This window comes from Lampetra planeri, chromosome 1, assembly GCF_965212315.1.
Source record: "Lampetra planeri chromosome 1, kcLamPlan1.2.h2, whole genome shotgun sequence".
NCBI classification, from domain to species: domain Eukaryota; kingdom Metazoa; phylum Chordata; class Hyperoartia; order Petromyzontiformes; family Petromyzontidae; genus Lampetra; species Lampetra planeri.
In genome coordinates, this window is record NC_136107.1 from 22,211,978 (window position 1) to 22,232,284 (window position 20,307).

Here is a 20,307-nt window from a genome sequence, read left to right on the forward strand (position 1 = left end):
GAGGATCTGTGAGTGCCACTCCAGGGGAGCGTATTGCCACTAGAGCTACCTAAACGTCAGAACATTTGGAAGCAGAGCCTCAAACAGCCCCAAACAGTTGTAAAAAGCACCATGTAATAATAATTAGCACAGCTTGCCAGCAAATTAAGGCGGGATCGTTCGGGGTTTCTTATGGGATTAAATATAATTTGATTTGAATCAGTTGTAAAAAATGTTTCACCCTCGTATAGCATGATCACTCAGTTGGAAGAAATGACATTAATCAATACCAAAGTGGTGATAACCCCCCATGCCATCCTTATCCCATATGGTCTTGCGATGCCACAATATATTTCACTCCTGCACATTAATTGATTTCATGACTCCATCTCTGTAGTGGCCATTCTATGGGGTACATTCTTCCATAGCTGCCAATCCATCACAAGTTTTGTCCATCGGCCATCATCCCTTCGAATTAGGTGTCCTGTACACGTCCACTGTCTTTAGTTGACAGACAATGTGTCTGATTTGCACTTGTTCTCTGATCCATGTGCTCCTCTACCTGTCTCTCAGTGTAATTCCAAGTGTGTATATTTTCATGCTTCTTTGCAGACTTTTTAGCTTTCGTTCCATTTGTATCAGTATCTATGTGCCTAATGTCAGAGCTGACAATATGTACTGACTGACAACTTTCTTCTTCAGGCACGTTGGTAAGTTGCTTTCATTATCAAGTTCAGATTTATAAAAGTACTCCATCCTGGTATCCAGCTAATATATTACATTACTGTTAATTGATTATATATGTTTTTACTTTCAATGTATAAAGTGTTCTACCTGGTTGTATGTAGTTGTGGTTAGAGTGCTCAACTTACAATTGGAAGGTCGATGATTCAAATCTCAGTTGGAAGATGAATCAGGCCATCAATACGAGCTCCAATTTGTAGTGATTTAAAGACCCTGTCCTATGGAGAAACTAGCCCAATGTATATGCATGTCAATATCCACACCTGGCTCAGGCCTACAAACAGATTTGAGCACTTTGCAATCCTTAATTTTGTAAGTGGACAATTTTTATGTGTTGACACAAATGATAAATTAAAATGCTATTTCTATAAGGGGTATTTTATAGGTTTTAAATTAAGCATTCAAGTTTAGTTTTTTCATCGTACAAAGCCAGGTAATGCAGAAGCATCTCTGCTACATGGCAGTGAATCATACTGAAAATAATTGCATTCCCAGTGTTCTGAGATATGTCACAATAGAGCCTCTTCTTAGCGTTGGTTCATAGGTGATACTCGTAAAGATGAGTTGACCCACATACCTGCAATACTTGCAATAGTACTGGAACAAGGTTTAACTCCTCCAGGTGCCTGGGTGGAGGACACAGAAGTCATATGTTATAAAGAGGCAACCACAGACACTCACTGTTGCTTCAGCACATACTGAAATATTAAATAACAAACAATGGCCCAACCACCATTCATCAACATTGAATGAACTCCTGTATATATTTCAACAAATTATGTTCAATAAAGTAAATGTTCTGTAGGATGGACAACAGGTAACCAAGACAGGCATTAGAGTTATAGTTCAACTAAGTTCTGTGTAGAGGGTTGATTGTCTCAGCCTGATCACCAATGGTGGCACAATTTTTTGTCCATCTCTGCTCCGCGAAATGTATAAACTGACTGACGTACGGACATTATAATTTACAAAGCATGTAGTATCGTATAGAGTTGGGTAAAACAGGACTATTGAAATAACTCCAAAAGTAGTTCTGTGGTATCAATTACTGAGGCCTTTGTCTGACATGATGTCATGGTCTACTGGCTATATGAGTTCCAGAAGGATATATCTCCATCTTATATCATACTTTTAACAGCAAAATTGGTGTAATAATTTATATTTCAGTATTATATTAAGTGTTTCCCCACTCAGACGAGTTGGGGTTCACACTCATCCTTGTTTATGGGCAGGAGCTAATGGGAGAAATTCCACATTCCTCTGTCAGAGCTCAGTGACTCCATTGAACAACTATAATTGATAAATATTCAAAACTGTGCTGAAATTCATTTAATTATACGCAACATATACTTTCATTTGCACATCGCAAAAATGGCTCAATAACAACGCTTCTTAAAAGTTAAGCAGTAAAGTACTGAATTAATGTGTTTATGCCTTTCCCCAGGTCAAGGAAAAATGCATTGGTCAATGCCTTGCCTGTGACAGGCACATGATGACTGCATGCTCCACCTCACACAGGAATACATTATTGTACAAGCCACTTATCATTCATTCGAAATTGTTCTCAAGTCTATTTTCCGAGCTGCCATGTGGGGTTGGCAACTAACCTTCCATGCGAAGATGCACAATTGATCATGATAGGAAATGTGTAAAATGACATATCGTGCGACTATATTTCAATGTGTTTGGTCGTGTTGGTGAAATGTGGCATATTAGCAATCTGCTCATGCCGCACCTCCTCGGGGGAATGAGACCTCAAATTGATATGTGAATCACTATCCCTGTTACCGACACTTCATTATTTTTGGTTTAATTCCAACTCAGCATACGTGAAGCTCACATTCCAAAATAATACAATTTGACATGAATCAAATTAATACCATTTGATACCTTTGGGACTCTTTGGTAGCATTATGGATAATAATTTGACTCACAATTGGAAAGTGTAATCCCATTATCTATTCAGGGTTGATAAAGTAAGTAACACTTTGTATAAAGTAAAGAATAATTATCCTATGGTTAAAATGATTCCCACCATAGGAATGTGAAATATCCATTCCTGATTATTACTATTATAATTATGCTTGTTTCTGCCAAGTTTGTTCAGAAGCAGGCGATGGTTGCTATGTATCATTCAAATTGAGTAATTTGCAAGTAATGATGCTAGCACACAATGGCTTACTCTTGCAAATTATGTCACTGGAGCTTTAACATCTGTAACGTCCACTATGAAACATACGGCGCGTATTTATGAGGTTAATACACCCGCAGCATTAATTAGAGCGGCCGCTTGAAGTTGAAAAAGTGGCGAACTTGTTACCGCTAGGCCATGTCTCCGCCCCAAGACTACCAAGGAGATAAGCACAATCTCACATTTTATGTATGATTAATTACACATTTCTAAACGTATAGTTTTTACTTGGCAGTTACAGTAATTGTATATGTAATGTGTGTCAAGATGTTTTTTTTGGATCAACATGCAAATATAATATTCTATTATAGTAATATTTCAAGCATTCCATGAGTTCATGAATATGGGCACATATATGCACGTAACAAAGTATGTTTTACACTTAAAACATAATAAATTATGTTATGTTTCAAATTTACAATGTTGAATTTCAGTTTATTATCTTTGGGGAATTACTAAAGGACACCATATATCAACTGGTTGACATACAAAAAGCATTTGCAAGAGCAGGCAGCTGTGCGCTAGTGTTGCATCCCAAATGCAATATTTCAAAATTACTCTCACGTGTGACCATCCATCCATATGTAATGAGATAGTGACATCTACTGGTTGGTAAAGGGTAGCACGGGTACAAGCACCATTATAAACATTATCCAATCCCCAAAGGGGAAGGTATCTCGGCCAAAGGTGAGGGTAGGGCCGGCCGAGAAACTCCGAGAATTGGCTGGAAAGTTCCATGAGAGGGCGCGGCCGGAGGCGGAGTCTAGGCACGCCTGCGAGAATATAAGCGGAGGCGGACTCGTGGTTGGTGTGTGAAGTCTTGGGTCCGGTCTGCGTAGCTGCTCGCTGTCATCTCTCTCCGTCGTTCGACCACGTGGCGGATCTCCGGCAAAGCTCCACCGCCCTCCCCGGCACGCCGTCAGCCAGCGGCGACACCGGGAGTGGATGGGTGGAACCAGCCGTGTGATCAGCCGTGTGTGTAGTCTGTAGAACGTATCATCTACGTGTGGGCCTGGAGAGGATGCCGATAACGTTGGCCTGTGCCGTGCCGTACGTGGAATAAAGAAGAGTACCCTCTACACGATGTGTTGTGGAAGTCGCTCATTACACATACATGGCTACAGTTATCAGGGTCTCCCTTGTAAAATAGATATTGAATCGTATTGGGTCAGTACAGTAAAAAAAATCGAACACGTCAAGCAGCTGGTGTAATATCAGGCGCACAGAGGGAGTGTATACACATCGTAAAGGGAGGTACAGAGTGAAGTGGCTATTGTATTGTCTGGTTGCAATACAATAGTCAGAGACTTCCCCCAAAGTGTTTTCGACGACCCTTGCACAGAACCATACACGTTACACCTCCACAAGCGAGTCTGTTCGCTCCAAAATCACAAAAGAAATAGGTGAGCATAAGCCCTGACTAATGAGCAAAAATAAAAAAAAACTGCAGTTGGTTGGCCCTGTAACATGACATCACAGACTGAAAAACACAATACCGAATGGCAGAATGCAAGGATGGAGGAGTCAAGTCAAACCACAAGGACAAGCTGAACGACCATCATGAAGGACTGGACCAGTCTGAAAGAGGTGGATGCTCTACAGGCTATAGAAGATAGAATAAGATGGAGAGGAATAACTAGCCATACATCTCATGTACGTACATCTCATGTATGGCTGGTTATTGCTAGGAGTAGACATGACAAAGGGAAGAGGTTCCACCTACTGACCACACATAAATCACTCGTACACAAACACTGGGGAAGAAAGGATACACTGAAGGAGTGTCCAAAAGAGGAATAAGCTTTGTAATATGCACGTACAACATTACAGTAAATGTTAATTTTAAAAATGTTTTACCACGTGGAACAACTCCGGTGGCACAATTTGTATATAAGGGTAGCAACAAATAGTTAATTCAAACACTATAGGGTGTCATACATTGCTATATTTAGATCAAATGGTGTGCGATCATGAATATTTTAAGTAAAGAGAAATTAGTAACTGGTTAAAGGCAAAGCAATCAAGGCAATAACATTATTTGTGTGCCTTTCAGGTGAACCATAAGGAGGTGGGAAAAGTCTAGTGGCAAATCAGCCATGTGAGTTCAGATGAAGACACAACAAACCCCCAAAGATGAACAAAATACTCAGACATTCCTGCTAACCCACACATACGCCCATGTCATAAAACCCATCTTGAATTACATAGGAGTGGCTTTTGTCAGGGTAAAAAGAAAACTGATCATAGATGAAGTAGGAAGGTTTACTGGCGGTCATTTTTTGGATGTTGGTGTCTGTCCAGAAACTATTAAATCATGTAAAGACAGTCAGCTGCTGTGTAGGATGGTACATTTATTCTCATATACTTTTCAAGGCAAACACACATGTTAAAGTATGATAGCAGTGACTTTATCCAGTTGGATGGTGCTGTGGTTCGAGCACTCAACCCACAAATAGAAAGTTGTGAGTTTGGATTATGGTTTTAGGTCAACTTCCATCATCTAATGAGTCAATAAAATTATTACCACTTGCTGGGAGGTCAACATTGGTTGTTCTATGTAGACTTTTTGTAGGTAGCTTAGGACCACCATTGGAGATTACCACTGCCCCAAAGCTATTTTGAGCAGGGAGACACTGATTTTGATTTCTTGCTGAATAGCTGGAAGTTAAGATGGATCATTGCAGCACTTGGTGTGTACAACCAAGATAGCACTTCTATGTAGCTTAGTGAAACTGTCACGAGGCTTATAATATATCTACCTAGTCTCTTAATGTATGCAGTTAAACAAATATGCAGCATATTATTTGTTTGTAAAACAATTGATGTATGGCTGTATTAAGCATGATACATTCTAATCTCACTCGTAAAGCTCTCTTACGGATGCTATAGGCTTCGGCATTGGGGCAATGGAGGGTCCGATGGTCTAAAACAATTGGTTACAATGACATCATATCAACATCTGCTGAAACCACATCGAACACTTGCCTAACACTGCTTTAATAATTGCCACATGTCTTTGTCTTGCCAGCATTTGCATTTGATATATTACTTACATGTCTTATGCCGCAATAAAAAATGATAAATGTTGCCCTTTTTGCACCGAGACCAACAATTATAAAAATATTGATTTAATCAGAACTTTTATCATAGTACCCACAAGCCACAAATGTTAATCTTTCCATGTAATGTCTGCTTGTCTTTAAAACCCAGAGAATGCGGTGTTGTAATAACAGTAAAAGACAAAACGAGGGTGCCAGGATTACCTCATGTCTCATTGTAACACGTGAACTTATTGGAATTATGACCTTATAAACAACACACCATGTGTTATTATAACAAAGTAAAAATAATTATTCGCCAAGGTCACATGTATTATTTTGACTAAATTTGAGTTTAAGATTATATAGCTAAAATACGAATTCATGTTTTTATGTTATCAAGTTCGTTTGCATAGCATTATTTTTACTATTATGCAAGTACTGGGTTGCCCTGTATTCAAGCTTGAATGAGTTTGAATCCTGGTTGATTTTGCTTGAGTTAGCTCATATTTCCTCTAGGGTCCACAAAATAAGTGTTACTTTGTAAAATTCAACAGTGATTGTTCCATAGAGAAAGGAATTGTGAAAATTATTTTGCTGGCTCAGGGCTGCCAAACGTGATTAGCACCACCTTACACTCATCTGAGTATAGGCACACTTCAACTTCTGAACCAGGGAGTATTGGAAAAGCAGCCTTGAAATAAAGAAATAAATATTGTGAAGAGCACAGGCAAAACGGGATAATTACACGACAGAGTGTGGGTATGGTACCGGATGAACACAGGACTGTAATCCACCAGGGCGAGTAGAAGCTTGAGAGCGTATGCTGGCACAGGATCTGGTTCCATCAGCAGGTTCTCATACCTGCTCACCAAAATATCATACCACCAGGATTAGGTTAGCCACTGTTATAAGACGTGCAAGCAGACCAACATTATTGCGTATAATTGTGCATTTATCGCTGAATCCTTATTAAATCCCAGCTCTTGAGTGGTCCCACAACAGCAGTTTCAAACACTATATATTACTATCCATAATTCTATAGCTGGACTAAGAGCATCTCTACACTCGAGCATTGCCACAGACCTCAGCCTCTGAAGTACGGCACTGGACAATTAAATGTGCTTATTGTGTCTGTCAAGGCAAAACTAATGGAATGAGTAGGCAGAACGTGAAGCAACTATATTAAATATGGGAAGGTGATATGATCAAAGGAACATTCAAACGGTGATAAACCAATATGATGTTGTTTTATGGTAGACTATGACTTTAATCTGGGTTAGTATGCCACACGCAAAGCTACAGTATACTTTCAGACACACACCACAGTGCACATGTTATACAAACAAATGAAACCACTTCAAACACGCCAGACACTCACCCACCCACGCAAACACTGCATAGGTCTCCACCACATACACACCCCCTCCACACATGCCATAGGAACTGCACAAATTATGTAATTATACAACATACACAGACCATACACACATTCATCAGGCAGAGACTATATTAACCACAGGACAAGCACTGGAAATTGTACTCACAAAGTCTACATAGAACAACTCTGTACTTGTGAGTCGAGCACTCTCCACCCAGTGCCACCTAGCTGAACGATTTAAAGTAGTCCCTCGATTTACGTTTTTAATCCGTTCCACGAAAACTGTTAACCAAAATAACTGTTAATCGAATATAAGAATTACATGTTAAAAGCATTCATCTGTAATGTAAACAAAGCTAGTCGAGGTCTAAATGCTCATAAATGGGCGTCGCTGATTGAGGTACTCAGCCCACTTATGAGCGGTCGGATTGGCCGAAATTTACGCTCGTGTGCATAACGTAATCATACCGTTAATCAAAATGTTAATGTTAGTCGAAACCATGGGGTCCTATGGGAGGTAAAACGTTTACCGAAAAACCGTTAACCGATGTCACTGTTAACCGAGAGACTACTGTATATCTGTTGTGCTATCTAGTGGAGCTGCAGTGGTAATGCAGATATAGATTCTATAAGAATACCCAACATATTTTACTTACCTATAAAAGTATCACCAAATCACAGAATATAAGTAAAAACATGTAAGCAGCTGTCTCCTTCATATATCTGTCTTATCAGAAAAAATACAAGTATATTTTACACAACTCATTGGCCCCACAGCCTTCTGGGAGGGTATATTTTCAGCAACATTAATTCACTGCATGGAAATTCAAGACCGGTTTCAACATATGGTGTCACATCAGCAGTCAGGCTTTCTTGAATAAATGAGTATCAGTAGTACCCTACCAATGTGACTCAGTTATATCAAAAACCAGTCCAGGCTTTTCCTTCTAAAAACGAATTTTACGAGACATTTATAAACAGATAAAGGTTGATAGGTGAGGTATCCATAAATCCATGGACCATGTGGATCAATGTTTTCCATCAGCAGTTAAGTTGTAACCCTCTGTACTTTCATCAATAGCGTGTGCCCTGTTTCAACTGCTGTTGACTTGCCTGACATTATACTTAGGAACCCTTCACAAATGGGGGATCACGGTGAAATGACACTCACTCTGGTAGAAGGGTCTCCTGGACGAGGCGGAGTAGGCCGGCATTAGGCGAGACACCGCCGGCCTTGCTGCTCACAGCCTCGTGTCCAAGCAGCACAGATGCCGCCTCTGACAGCAGCCGCAAGCTGAACATACGGCGCTCCGCTGGGGGGAACACATAACGGAGACGGATGAGAGATAGAAAGAATATCGTGATATGTTGTCCTCGTGTAATTAATCGAGAGCCGCTGTTCTAGAATGTCTCTTCACCAAAAAACACTGGTGCAACTAAGCAATACGATACAATTCACCACAGTAGTGGAGACATAGTGGGTTTACATTAAAATGTTTTGCTCAAACAAGTGCTATTTAATTGAAAAGAAGTTTAGTTAATTGAAAACGGTGAAAGACTATGCCTCTTTTAAAAAATATATCCCACTCATGACCAAGATAAATACTTACAACTCCTTGTTTTCTCAAATAAATGCATTTAAGATACAGTGAAGGAAAGGGGGAATACATGTTATTCTTTAAAGCGGATTAATATCTCATACTTCTATTGAAAAAATCAATGCATTCATGATGAGGTGGCAGGGTGGATCCGGGGATCAATGCCAACATCACTGTAATCCTGAACATACACATTATAAAAGCAAGTTCTAAATTTCAGGGAGCTGAGTTTTTCCACAGGTGACCAGTGACTCAATCCACTAACCAATTTGTAGTCCAGTTTATAGTGTTAAACAAAATATTTTCTTGATCTTGTAGAGTGCTATTGATAAACAACAATGAGTACAAGCTATTTAACACCATTAATAATGCAACAGCAGCGGTCATTCATTTCTCGTATACGGCTGTTTTTCGAAATACAGAAAAATCTACAGCACTGACATACCAAGGCCATTTGTTGATATTGCACAGTTAAATCGCACAGCCTTACCACTTTGGCTCAGAACAAGAGCAGTCAGAGGAGGCAGAACAGAGTCCACAACCTGCAAACAACAGCAGTCATAAAAAGCCTTACATGAGAAGGGACATTCTTAAAGAGTCTAGAGATCCCAGCAAAGGGGATGTATATAACTTTCATGCCATAAATTCAAAGTGCCTCCATGCATAAATGAGTGCGAGATGACACCCGTATGTTGGCAGTCCTAAGCCATTGGTTGAAATTCTACATTGCTAGGTTGATGCCAGTCTTTCTATTGGACAATCACTTTTGACTTCTCACAAAATGATGCACGTTTTATAAACCAAAGATGATGGCCCGAGTCAATCGGTGAACTAAAGTTTAACTCGCAATCTTGCGATTGTGAGCACTGCACTCCTATCACTCTGAGCCTAGTGCAGATTGTTTGTAAATAAAACAGGTCGTGCAATTGTATTTTAAAGTATTTTTTAAAAATAATCCTCCCTCTGTATTGTGTAGGAAGTGTCCAAAATGTTATGGAATTTTTTTCCTCAATGAAGCCCCTTATGGAGATTCTAATATGAATAACACAGTAGCTATCCTCTTTCCAACATGGAAGAAATATCCACAACTTGGCACAAGATGACAGTAAAACATTTAAGCACTATATTCCAGAATGACACAAATGCCTCTGCAACATAAAACATGTTCTGCTTCATTTGAACGAACACAATGCTGATATCCCAAATGGGTAATGTGTTCCGCAAAAAAATCCCCTTTTCTCACTACACGAATGCCACCGAATTAAATAAAAGTAAATTAATAGATCGATGTGCATGATGTATTTTCTTGGCCTCGTGCCGCAAGGGCAGTGACTGTGGCTGCCCTCACTGTCACTCACTGCAACGTGGTGCTGAGTCAGCAGAACAGGGTGCTGGGTGATGGCCTCGAACACCGATAGCGTTACTCTCATTGCTTCGTCCGCCTGTGCCTGGCCTGGGTACAAAATATAGGAATGAGCACCGCCACTACACCTACTCATCAAGCAAGCCTTTGCAAACACAATAAAATGTCCCTTTATTTACCCAGGAAATGCTCACTGCATCTCAGCGCTCTTTTTTCAGGAGGGCCCTGCACTGGGAGGTTTGGCAATGAGATTTTGCATGTGGGAGGAAAGATAAATACCTACAGAAAACCTATAAACACGATAGAATGGCAAAGAATATCTATGTATACAGATCAACGAGCCATTTTCTGTACCACCATCACTTGGATAACTCCCAGCGCAGCAGATTTGAAAGTCTATTTGTACACAAATAGTAGCTTTGGTGAGAGTGGATCTCCTTAACTTATTCCTGTCCTGAATAGTATTTTGTTTCGTTCTTTGCGTAATTGCAAGTGTAGCTATCCCTTGTTCATGAATAAAACTAGTCTTGGGTAAGACACGTCACTGAAACGGATGATGATTGATGGGAAGGCTAGTACTGGAGTAGCAGCCAAAGGAGAGAATGTGCCAGAGGGAACAACAACTTCAGAGATGGAGTGATGAGATTTAACTAATGTGCAGAAGATGGATTTTGGAATAAAAAAACGTGATTCAAGGCATCGGTATCATGGGTGGGGGAGCGGTGGATAGATTATGGCTGATGATGATGGCCATCAGTAAACAAAAGTGTGATCCACAAACACCCTTCTTTTCTGTTAGTTCCAGCACAAACTGTAAACCACCAAGTTGCTTTTAATGTCAAGGCTTTAAGTCAGTTGCAGGTAAACAACTAACACTATTAGGCTGAGCTTCACAAGGTCTTGTTAATTTCTCATATAATGGCAACATATTATTAGATGATTGTATATTGTATATGTCTGTATACATTTAAAGGGATTCAGCTCACGCTACATTCAACAAAGGTTTCTTTATTGATGACCCACAGGTTACCCAGCAGGTAACACGTGCTGCAGCAGACTTCACACCCAGAACTCCCCTCCTCCTCTTTCTCTCTCCCCTTCATTCACTCCTCCTTCTGCTCCACCCCCTATCTACACTCGCAAATTTTCCTTCTCTGTTCTTCCAACTGTCACTTTCCCTTCAAGTTTCCCACTCCTTTTTCCCACTGTGGCTGTCCTCCAATCTCACCCTCCTTGCTCATTACTCATCGCCTATACATACGTACGTCTAGGGCTATTGCCCAGCGCCTCCCTCTAACGTCTGATCAGAGTGGGCTTGGCAAGACGCCTGTATTCCCCTACACTGTTGAATTCTGAAATGAAATCCGGTGCCTCCTCATGCATTAGGTTATGAACAGCAGTAGCAGCATCCTCTATGAATGTATGATTCCCTGACATACAGCCATGTGCATTAAATGTCGGGAGACTTCTGGTAAAATCTGTGGTTGATATTCATTTCAGCATATAAAATGTCTGGTTATTTCTGGGCCACATTTGATCAAATAATTTATCTCATGTTACATAAAATAACTATATCTTTTAAGTCTCATTGTCTTGTGTGTTAAAGATCTGATGAGATCAGGCACATTCCAGGTGATTTGATCATAGGCTAATTATGTTTCTCGTAAATTATAATTACCTTAAATTACCTATACCTATTACCTAAACTGTAAAATATAAGGTAGAATATATTTTCTTCCTAAGATACAGTCAGGAGCTGCCAATACTGGCAGAAAATAAAAAAAGATGCTAATTTATAAATGACTTGTTTACGTACCAACAGCGCCATCAATGCTGGTCTCTCCATAGTCGATTGATTTGATATACCCCTAAGAAAGATAAGCCACTTCTTTAATACATTCACAGCAAGCAGTTCATGGAGAAAAAACATTATAATGCAGGCTTTGAGGCTGTGCAATTATTCTGCTCATTGTTTAGACTGTAAGAGTTCTTGATCTTAATCATAAAAAGTACTGTTCCAAATAAAATAATGCCATATTTCACTGGGACTCCTTAAAAGTTCAAATGCATCTCTGCAAGGCTCAGAACATCATACACGTAAACCATATCTCAGATACATGTCCCCTGCAAAGATACAAATTACATATTCATGTTGAGAAATGACAGATATGCCAATTTGGCAATAAAAAATACACAGACGAGGAACTGGTGCTTTGCAGGTGAAATGTTACAAAATACACAAATACATGTAAAACCTCACATTAAATTTACATTGCATTACCCTTGTTAATCCAGGAAAGTATCACCGAGCATGGTCTTGGTAGGTTTGTGCAGTAAAGGGAAATGATTGCTATGTGTTTCCCAAATAAGTAATTTTTGAATAACCTTTCAAATTTGGAACAGTACGCCAACACTAAATATGAATCAAGGTGACCACCCGTTTCTAACCATGCATCTCTGCAACAAGCTGCAAACACGCTACTGCTGGGCCATGTAACCGGGTCAAATGCAGATTGTGTACATAACACAGAACACATCACCCAAATGAAGCCTAAAGCTCTGCATTAGTTTATATACAGGGTTTTATTGAAAGTGCAGTTATTCAAAGGTAACTAAGGAAGAAAACAATTAGAAAAATTGACTGAATGTATACCTACCAAGAGAATCCCATATTTGAAGAGAAACTCATCATTCACAATCTGTGGCCTGAACACCTGGAAAAGAGCACAGGGAATGAATATAGGAAATAGGTGTGATCATGATCAATGATCATTCATTGTTTGTGAAGTCATGTTGTGCTCATGAGATATATGAGTATCAGCTACAAAAAGAACAAAAACACAATTCTCTCCACGAGCACAGTGGTTTTGAATGGTACGTAAATATATTTTTTGAACGATCACTGAGGAAAGGATGGTAGAATATTATGCGTGAGGTAATGTACATCAGGTTGTGATACTTTATTCACCGTGCATTACTTTTATGCAAAAGTGACCTCACAAGGCAAAACCACTTTCTATGTGCCTCTTGTCATTCATGTAACATTTTGACAAATATATCAGTGTTAATATTTAGCTCAAACATTAAATAATATTTTATGAATTCAAACTGATGGGAACATTTTCCTCGAATTAAGCACGTGACCCATATTTTTCAAGAGTTTTGCCTGAGGATTATGTTTCTGCAGCAATAAAATGCAATGTGTTCCCCAGATGTGTACAAAGTGAGATGAGGATGGTTCATGCTCCAGTGGTCCATTGTGGGGTGACTACTGGGCACAATCTCACCAACATAAAGAGAATACGCGGTAAACAAAACTAAAATTGACTCACATTATAAACAATGAGTGGTTGGCTTGAGTTGGAAATAAATGCCATTGTGTTCACACTGACCTGTGAGGTGACAAGATGTAAGAGCACGGGCAGCATGGGCAGCTGATGCTTGAGCTGTTTGGCCTGGACTGTGGATGGGTGCCGCCTACCGGACACACTCTCCAGGACTGATACAACCTCACCTGTCCCACAAAGACCCGGCAAGTTCACACATGCAATAGAAGTAAGTAAATGCAATTGCTTTGCTCACAACTGCTGTATGATAATAGTTACAGGAGCAATGCATTATTTTGAATATACTTAACAAAAATGTCTTTACCACACTCAAGCAAGTATTGGATGGTGCTCATCTTGGTGTGTGGTCTTGAGCTGAAATTCCATATTTGTATTCCACATTACTATGGTGGGGGCCAGTCTATCCACAGGTAAACCACTGTTGTCTTCCCATAAAGCAGTGCTCATTTTATTGACCTCAGAGGGTTGATGGGCTCAGTCTATCCTCAACTAACATTTGAATGTGGAACTTGATAATGAGATGATCCTCTTACCACTCTGCCACTTGGCTGGATGAATTCAAGTAATATTTTCTTTGCTTTGTCTAGAAGGCTTCACTAAGTGTAAAGACACACTTTACTTAGGGTGGTACTTTGGAATATGTGTTTAATTTGTAATTATGTAAAAGTATTTTTGCTTGTCGGAGGAAACAGGAATGTCCAGGGTGAACTCATGTTTGTGAAGTACAGTAATAGCAAATCTCTTACTGCACCGCCCCCTACAGACCTCTCATTACCATCAGGCTGGTGTGTCAATGTTCGTATGCAGTCATACCCCAGCTACTCTGATTTCGTACTTAGCCAGATCAGAGCAACTAATTAAAAAGAAAAGTCTGTGTATTAAATGCAAGAACGTAGAAAATATAATAAAACATTTTTACATACTAAATACCTGAGAATATGTTACGTAAAATAAAATGCAAGAGAACATGTTTAATTGTACATAATCTTATAATAAATGTCGTTCAATTGTATTAAATGGTAATACGTTAGTGGTGGGGGAGCGATGGTGAAGGGTGGCAGGTGGGAGTGATAGGGGAGGGGTGGTGGGGATTGGAGGGACCAACATAACTACTTAACAGCACACAGTACACAGCACACAATTACATACCGTACACACTCTTGAATTTGGGTCTGCATAATAACACGCACATACACTACATACACTAACATATATATGACATATATATACACATATACAGTACATAGGATTATTGTTGTTATTTTACACTTATTTTAATTTCAGACCAAGGCTATGGTTTCACTGTACAGGAGTTCATTCATGCATTCACAACCCATGCAGTTCATTCCACATTCACAGGTTCCTTACCAGTAAGCAGGGGCAGCTGGTGGACAATGAGAGCAGTGAGGATCTCCAGGCACCGGGACAGGTATTCGTACCCCCCCTGCTGCTGATCCTTACCCGGAGTTGCGCGCCGAGAGTCCCTCTCAATGTACATCACCAGCCTGTCGAGGATTTGAACGCATCGCCACCGTCAGTATCATCATCATCCCCATCATCAACAAAAAAAATGAAGATCAATGGCAACAAACAGATTGGAAAGAGTGTTTCACTGATCATGAGATGGGTGCTAGGCAAAGTTCATCAACATTGGTACCCCTGAATCAGTGTTGAAAATGATAGATTACTATGGTAGGGCCATCTGGTTGGATGGTGCTATCATTTGGGCACCTATCTCACAGTCTGAAAGCTAAGAGTCTGAATCATCGTTGGTGGTTGACTAAGTAGATCAACTTGACATTATGAATACCTCTTTTTGGGTAGCCAGAACTTTAATATTGACTTTAAAATACAAATATGGGTAATTATGTTTGATGTGATAAATACCAGTGCACTCTAACCTGGTAATTAAACTACATTGAACTGGGAACAGAGTGGTGAGCGTGTGTGTGGCAGGGCTCACTCACCGGGACTGACAGCAGTAGAGCAGCATGTCGGGGTTGTTTTGCAGTACCTGATGGAGTGCCAGGAAAGCCTTGGCTCGGATTAGCACCGACGGACTCTCCAGCAGACGCACGATCTTTGCCACAAACTCCTGCCACACACCAATGGTGTCGTCAGCAGAGAAGCTTAAGCGAGGACACAGTCCAATAATGAAATGGGTGCTTTTTTATTTCATTACCATACCTACATTTGTCTGTATCAGTGTGACAGTTTTAGTCAATTCCTATACATAATAAGTAATTGAATCATCTCAAATAACTGTTCCTTGCTACAAGACAATACATTGAGTTCATTCTATTTCCTCATTGACAAATTTTCAACCGCCTGTGATATGCAGCTTAGAGTGGTACCTACTGCTGTTTTCCTTTTTTAGGTTGTGTAAAACACCTTATTTAAAAGAAACCTGTTCCCAGCTCACAATGGGAAAGTCATAAAATAAAATACCAATTGTGGCTATAATCTCTCAGGACCTGATTAAAACAGAATCAAGTAACAGTGGGTGTCCTATGGAGACAATGGTACTGACTATATTCATGTGGAATATCCAGCCATAGCTCAGGTCTCCAAATGGAGATGAGTTCCGGCATCTATTCTTGAGTTTTGTTGTAGTAGCCATAGCTCATGACTCCAAATGGGGATGACCACTGGCATCTATTTTTGAGTATTGTTATAGTAGTAACTCAATATCAATATAAAATGAAATCACTTTGGAGTTATTAGTAATACAGAATGGCAGTGTGTACACAGACGGGAAAGAGAGAGGACCTTCTCATGAACAAGGCGCTGGAGGTGGCCACCCGATGCCAGCATGATGCAGAACAGGGTGAGCAGGCACTGCTGCACACGCGCAATGCTCGACAGCAGTGCCTCAAGTACAGGTGCCAGCCCGACCTTCTCCAGTACGTTCTGAAAGCAGCTTGGCATGCGGCGGCTCACGCGACAAAGTGCCTACCAAACCAGGATGGGTGGAGGGGGGAAGGGGGGGCGCACACACAAGCATACGCACGCCACCATAATCACCAATGCCATTTGATGCATATCCAGAGCCAATAAAAAATGTAGCCTCGAGCTGTACTTTGGGCTGAATTAAATTGTACTCCTATGAGCTGCATGGCTTTGTGCCATCCTCCTCTATCGCTGCTGCCAATCCCTTCACGCTGCATGGTAGCGTTTACATTCGCAAAACAACAATTTATGGAGGATGAAAGTCCAACTAATGTTTCATCTCCCATTACAACGGTTGGCTACATACAGTGCGAAGGAAGTACAACATACATACATACACTGCACTTGAGAAACTTAGAATATTAACAATAGCCACAAATAATAGTGAAAAGTTGTGTACATTTATGTGCAACATTATAACTGCAAGTCATCTTATCCACTACAATACATCCATAATTAGGAATTTAGTAAATATTTTTTATAAAAATTGTGATTAATCTCTGGTGCTATTGCTTATTTTATTGTGATTTACTTCTATGGTTCAAATTAATGTTGAATTGTTATTTTCGTAATTGATGGCTCAGAGCCACTGGTGGAAAGTTCACATTACTTTGGTGGATGCCAGTTTATCCATAGGAAATTCACTGTTGACTTCCAACACAATAGTGTTCATTACTTTGGCCTTACTTGATGATGGGCTGAGTCAATATTAAAGCAGGATTTGAATTTAAAACCTTCAATAGTTGGGTGCTCTACTAACAGCACCACCTGGCTGGATTTATCAGTTAAAGGTACAGTGTTGCATATGCGATCAACTCAACATGTAGTGATATTCCTTGCATCATGTGCATGTACTAATTTAAACTGTACAGTCACTCTGCACATAACATGGACATACACCTCACATAAACCATACAACCATCACCACAGGACACACGATGAAGAAATTATCATGACAACACACACATGGCACGAGCACATGCACATCAAAAGCACCAATAAAACAAAAAAACACGGTAACATCAAAGAAATATATTTGGGTGTATTGTGAATGTGGTGAGCAGAGGGAAGGCATCTAAGTGTTAGGATATATTGTAAAAGGGTGTAGCCAGGGGGCAGGTGTCTGCCTTGTATTACTATTGTTTATGTTTTGACATCAATTTAACAACCACTGACTTTTTTTGGGCTGTAAGCCAGCACATCTGTGCTCCTGGATGCAAGCCTTTGGGTGAAGATGCCAAAACTCAATGGTTCCTTCAACGATAAGGGTTTTCAGATGGATCGAGTTAAAATGTGTGAAAATGTGAAGTACAAAGATAATAATGTAGTTATAGAACTAACAGGTAACATATTTTTTTTATTCTTTACAAACACTGCATTGTTTGCATAGGTAGAGCAGGGGAGTGAGGAGTAAGCACTTCACAAAATGCATGCCAAGTCAGCTCTAATTGTTGCATGTTTAACTTTCCAATATTTGTAATAACCTCTGTATTTTACTTAATATTTAAATGTTTTTACTTGCTGTGTTTGGATATTTGAATGTCTGATCAGATTGCATATACATTAACATATTTTAATATGGTATTAACGCATTGCATGATGTCGACATTGGTCATCTTAGGAAGATAATGGTCCCCGTGACATGAACATTTTCACCAATGGCTCAGGGTCGTCAAAGTCGTTTGAGCAGACACTTGATTATTAATACATTTATATAATAATCCATTCAATAACATTAAAACGTATTAACTCAACGTACAACAAAATGTTGCGGCAAACAAACTCACAGAGATGGCAGTGACACGCAGGGAGTCGACGGTGCAGTGGGTGAACAGGTACCACAGCATGGGCCCCACCTCTGCCGTCTGAAAGCCGCTCGTCTGCGCGGAGGCTCCACTGCACACATTCTCCACTACCTTTGCTGCCAGGTGGTTCGTTAGAGGCTCCTCCTGCTCACCAGGTTTCCACAGAGCAGCCCATGCAAACCCAGGAAAAGCACCACCTTCTCGAAATGTTCTATTGAACTCCTTTATTTAGCTTGCTGACCTGGTGGTACTTTGCTTAGATAAAGTCATTAAATGAAGAATCATTATGTGCTGTCTCGGTGGTCTATGTCTAATAAAATGCATTAAACAAAGATAGGTGTTTCATCGAGAAATGAAACAACATTTTATCCCATTGACCAAGGGATTTGTTCAAACAATTTCTGCTGGAAAACACTCATACAAAAATACATGGCCCATTATTCATGCTTCCAAAGTCGACAAAATGAGTAACACTAGAAAACCCACTGTGGTCATCCTATGAAGATTCTGAACCCTACCATGGAAATATGGTATTTCCGCCACTGGCTTAAATATCTTGACTTAAAGCTTTCGTGACTACAGGAATTCATATTATTTGGGTCTTTCGGTAAAGTCACGTAGATAGGTTCAAAGAAAATAACAAAAAACTACGACCTTTTGATTGCAACACAAGCGGTCGTCATCAGGAAAAGGGGGTTAGCTTCTAAAGGCAAACTGTTTATAAAAATTTGAAATGGGCATAGCCCAAATGTCAGCAGCCAATGTTAATGTAAGTGGTGGGCAGCGACCACGATGGTGGTGGGTTTTCCACCAATCAAAGGGCTGCCAGGTAAAAATTAGCATATTCTTGGTTCTTTCGGTAAAGTCACGTAGAAGGGAAATAATAAATTAATCAAAATCAAATATAATAAAACAGAGGAATTTAGCATATTGACGCTAAAGAACTGCAACTACCCAACTACCATACAATAAACCGATGTGAAAAAACTAAATATAAACTACATCAATATAATCAATGTGCTCAATATACTCTCCAATAAGATGAGCTATTAACATCCAAGAAAGGTACCCCAATGGGTTTCCCTTATCTCCAGTTGTAGCCAATGTTGTCATGGAAAAATTTGAGACAGATGCCATCCAGGCATCCACTCTACGTCCGTCCTTGTGGAAGAGGTACGTAGATGACACGTTCGTCATCTGGCCACGTGGCCGACCAGCTCTGAACCAATTCTTCAACCACATCAATTCCATACACTACGCCATCAAATTCACCATGGAGGTGGAAAAGGATGTCAAGCTACCATTCTTGGATGTTTTAATCGAAAAAAGACAAGATGGCTCAATGGGACACTCTGTCTCCAGGAAAGCCACCCATACGGATGCATATCTAAAACCTGACTCCCACCACCATCCTTCCCAGAAGAATTCCCTCATCAAAACTCTACACCATAGAGCTCGATGTATTTCCGACCATCATCACCTAGCCCAGGGGTCTGCAACCTTTAAGACATAAAGAGCCACTTGGACCCGTTTCCGAAGGAAAAAATAAACTGGGAGCCGCAAAACCATTGCAACTATTAAAACAAAAATAACACTGCATATATTGTTTCTTACCTTATTGCTATATACAGGATCGTGCAGTCAGCTGTCAATCTGAATAAAAAAATGACTTTTTCACTTAACAATGTAAAATATATTTTTGCAAATTAATAGCTAAATTACCTGGTTAATGGGATTTTTGCTCCTGAACCTCAGTGCACAGTGTCTGCACATCAGGGCTGTAAGACGTCACCTTCATTTTCACACAGGCTTGCAAGCTGTCATCTGTGAGGCGTGATCGATGTTTGTTTTTAATATAGTTCATGTTGGAGAAGACCTGCTCACATACATATGTGGAGCCGAAGATCGACAG

General features: G+C 40.0%; 1 protein-coding gene across 6 annotated transcripts in view; it reads right to left on the minus strand.

Moving 5' to 3' along the window:
• The window catches only part of ULK4 (unc-51 like kinase 4), a 71,136-nt gene that overhangs the window by 20,363 nt on the left and 30,466 nt on the right, over window positions 1-20,307 (minus strand). For 4 of the 6 annotated variants that reach the window (XM_078596705.1, XM_078596683.1, XM_078596695.1 and 1 more), the window contains 12 exons: window positions 18,378-18,539; window positions 16,411-16,593; window positions 15,609-15,736; window positions 15,010-15,146; window positions 13,687-13,808; window positions 12,952-13,008; window positions 12,111-12,162; window positions 10,290-10,384; window positions 9,422-9,473; window positions 8,505-8,646; window positions 6,724-6,816; window positions 1,301-1,349 (listed from right to left, as the gene is read on the minus strand). In XM_078596705.1, the coding sequence (XP_078452831.1) occupies window positions 1,301-1,349; window positions 6,724-6,816; window positions 8,505-8,646; window positions 9,422-9,473; window positions 10,290-10,384; window positions 12,111-12,162; window positions 12,952-13,008; window positions 13,687-13,808; window positions 15,010-15,146; window positions 15,609-15,736; window positions 16,411-16,593; window positions 18,378-18,539 (1,272 nt within the window). Of the gene's footprint in view, window positions 1-1,300; window positions 6,817-8,504; window positions 8,647-9,421; window positions 9,474-10,289; window positions 10,385-12,110; window positions 12,163-12,951; window positions 13,009-13,686; window positions 13,809-15,009; window positions 15,147-15,608; window positions 15,737-16,410; window positions 16,594-18,377; window positions 18,540-20,307 lie in introns of those variants that run through there. The other 2 variants (XM_078596720.1, XM_078596711.1) reach the window with 2 other exon arrangements.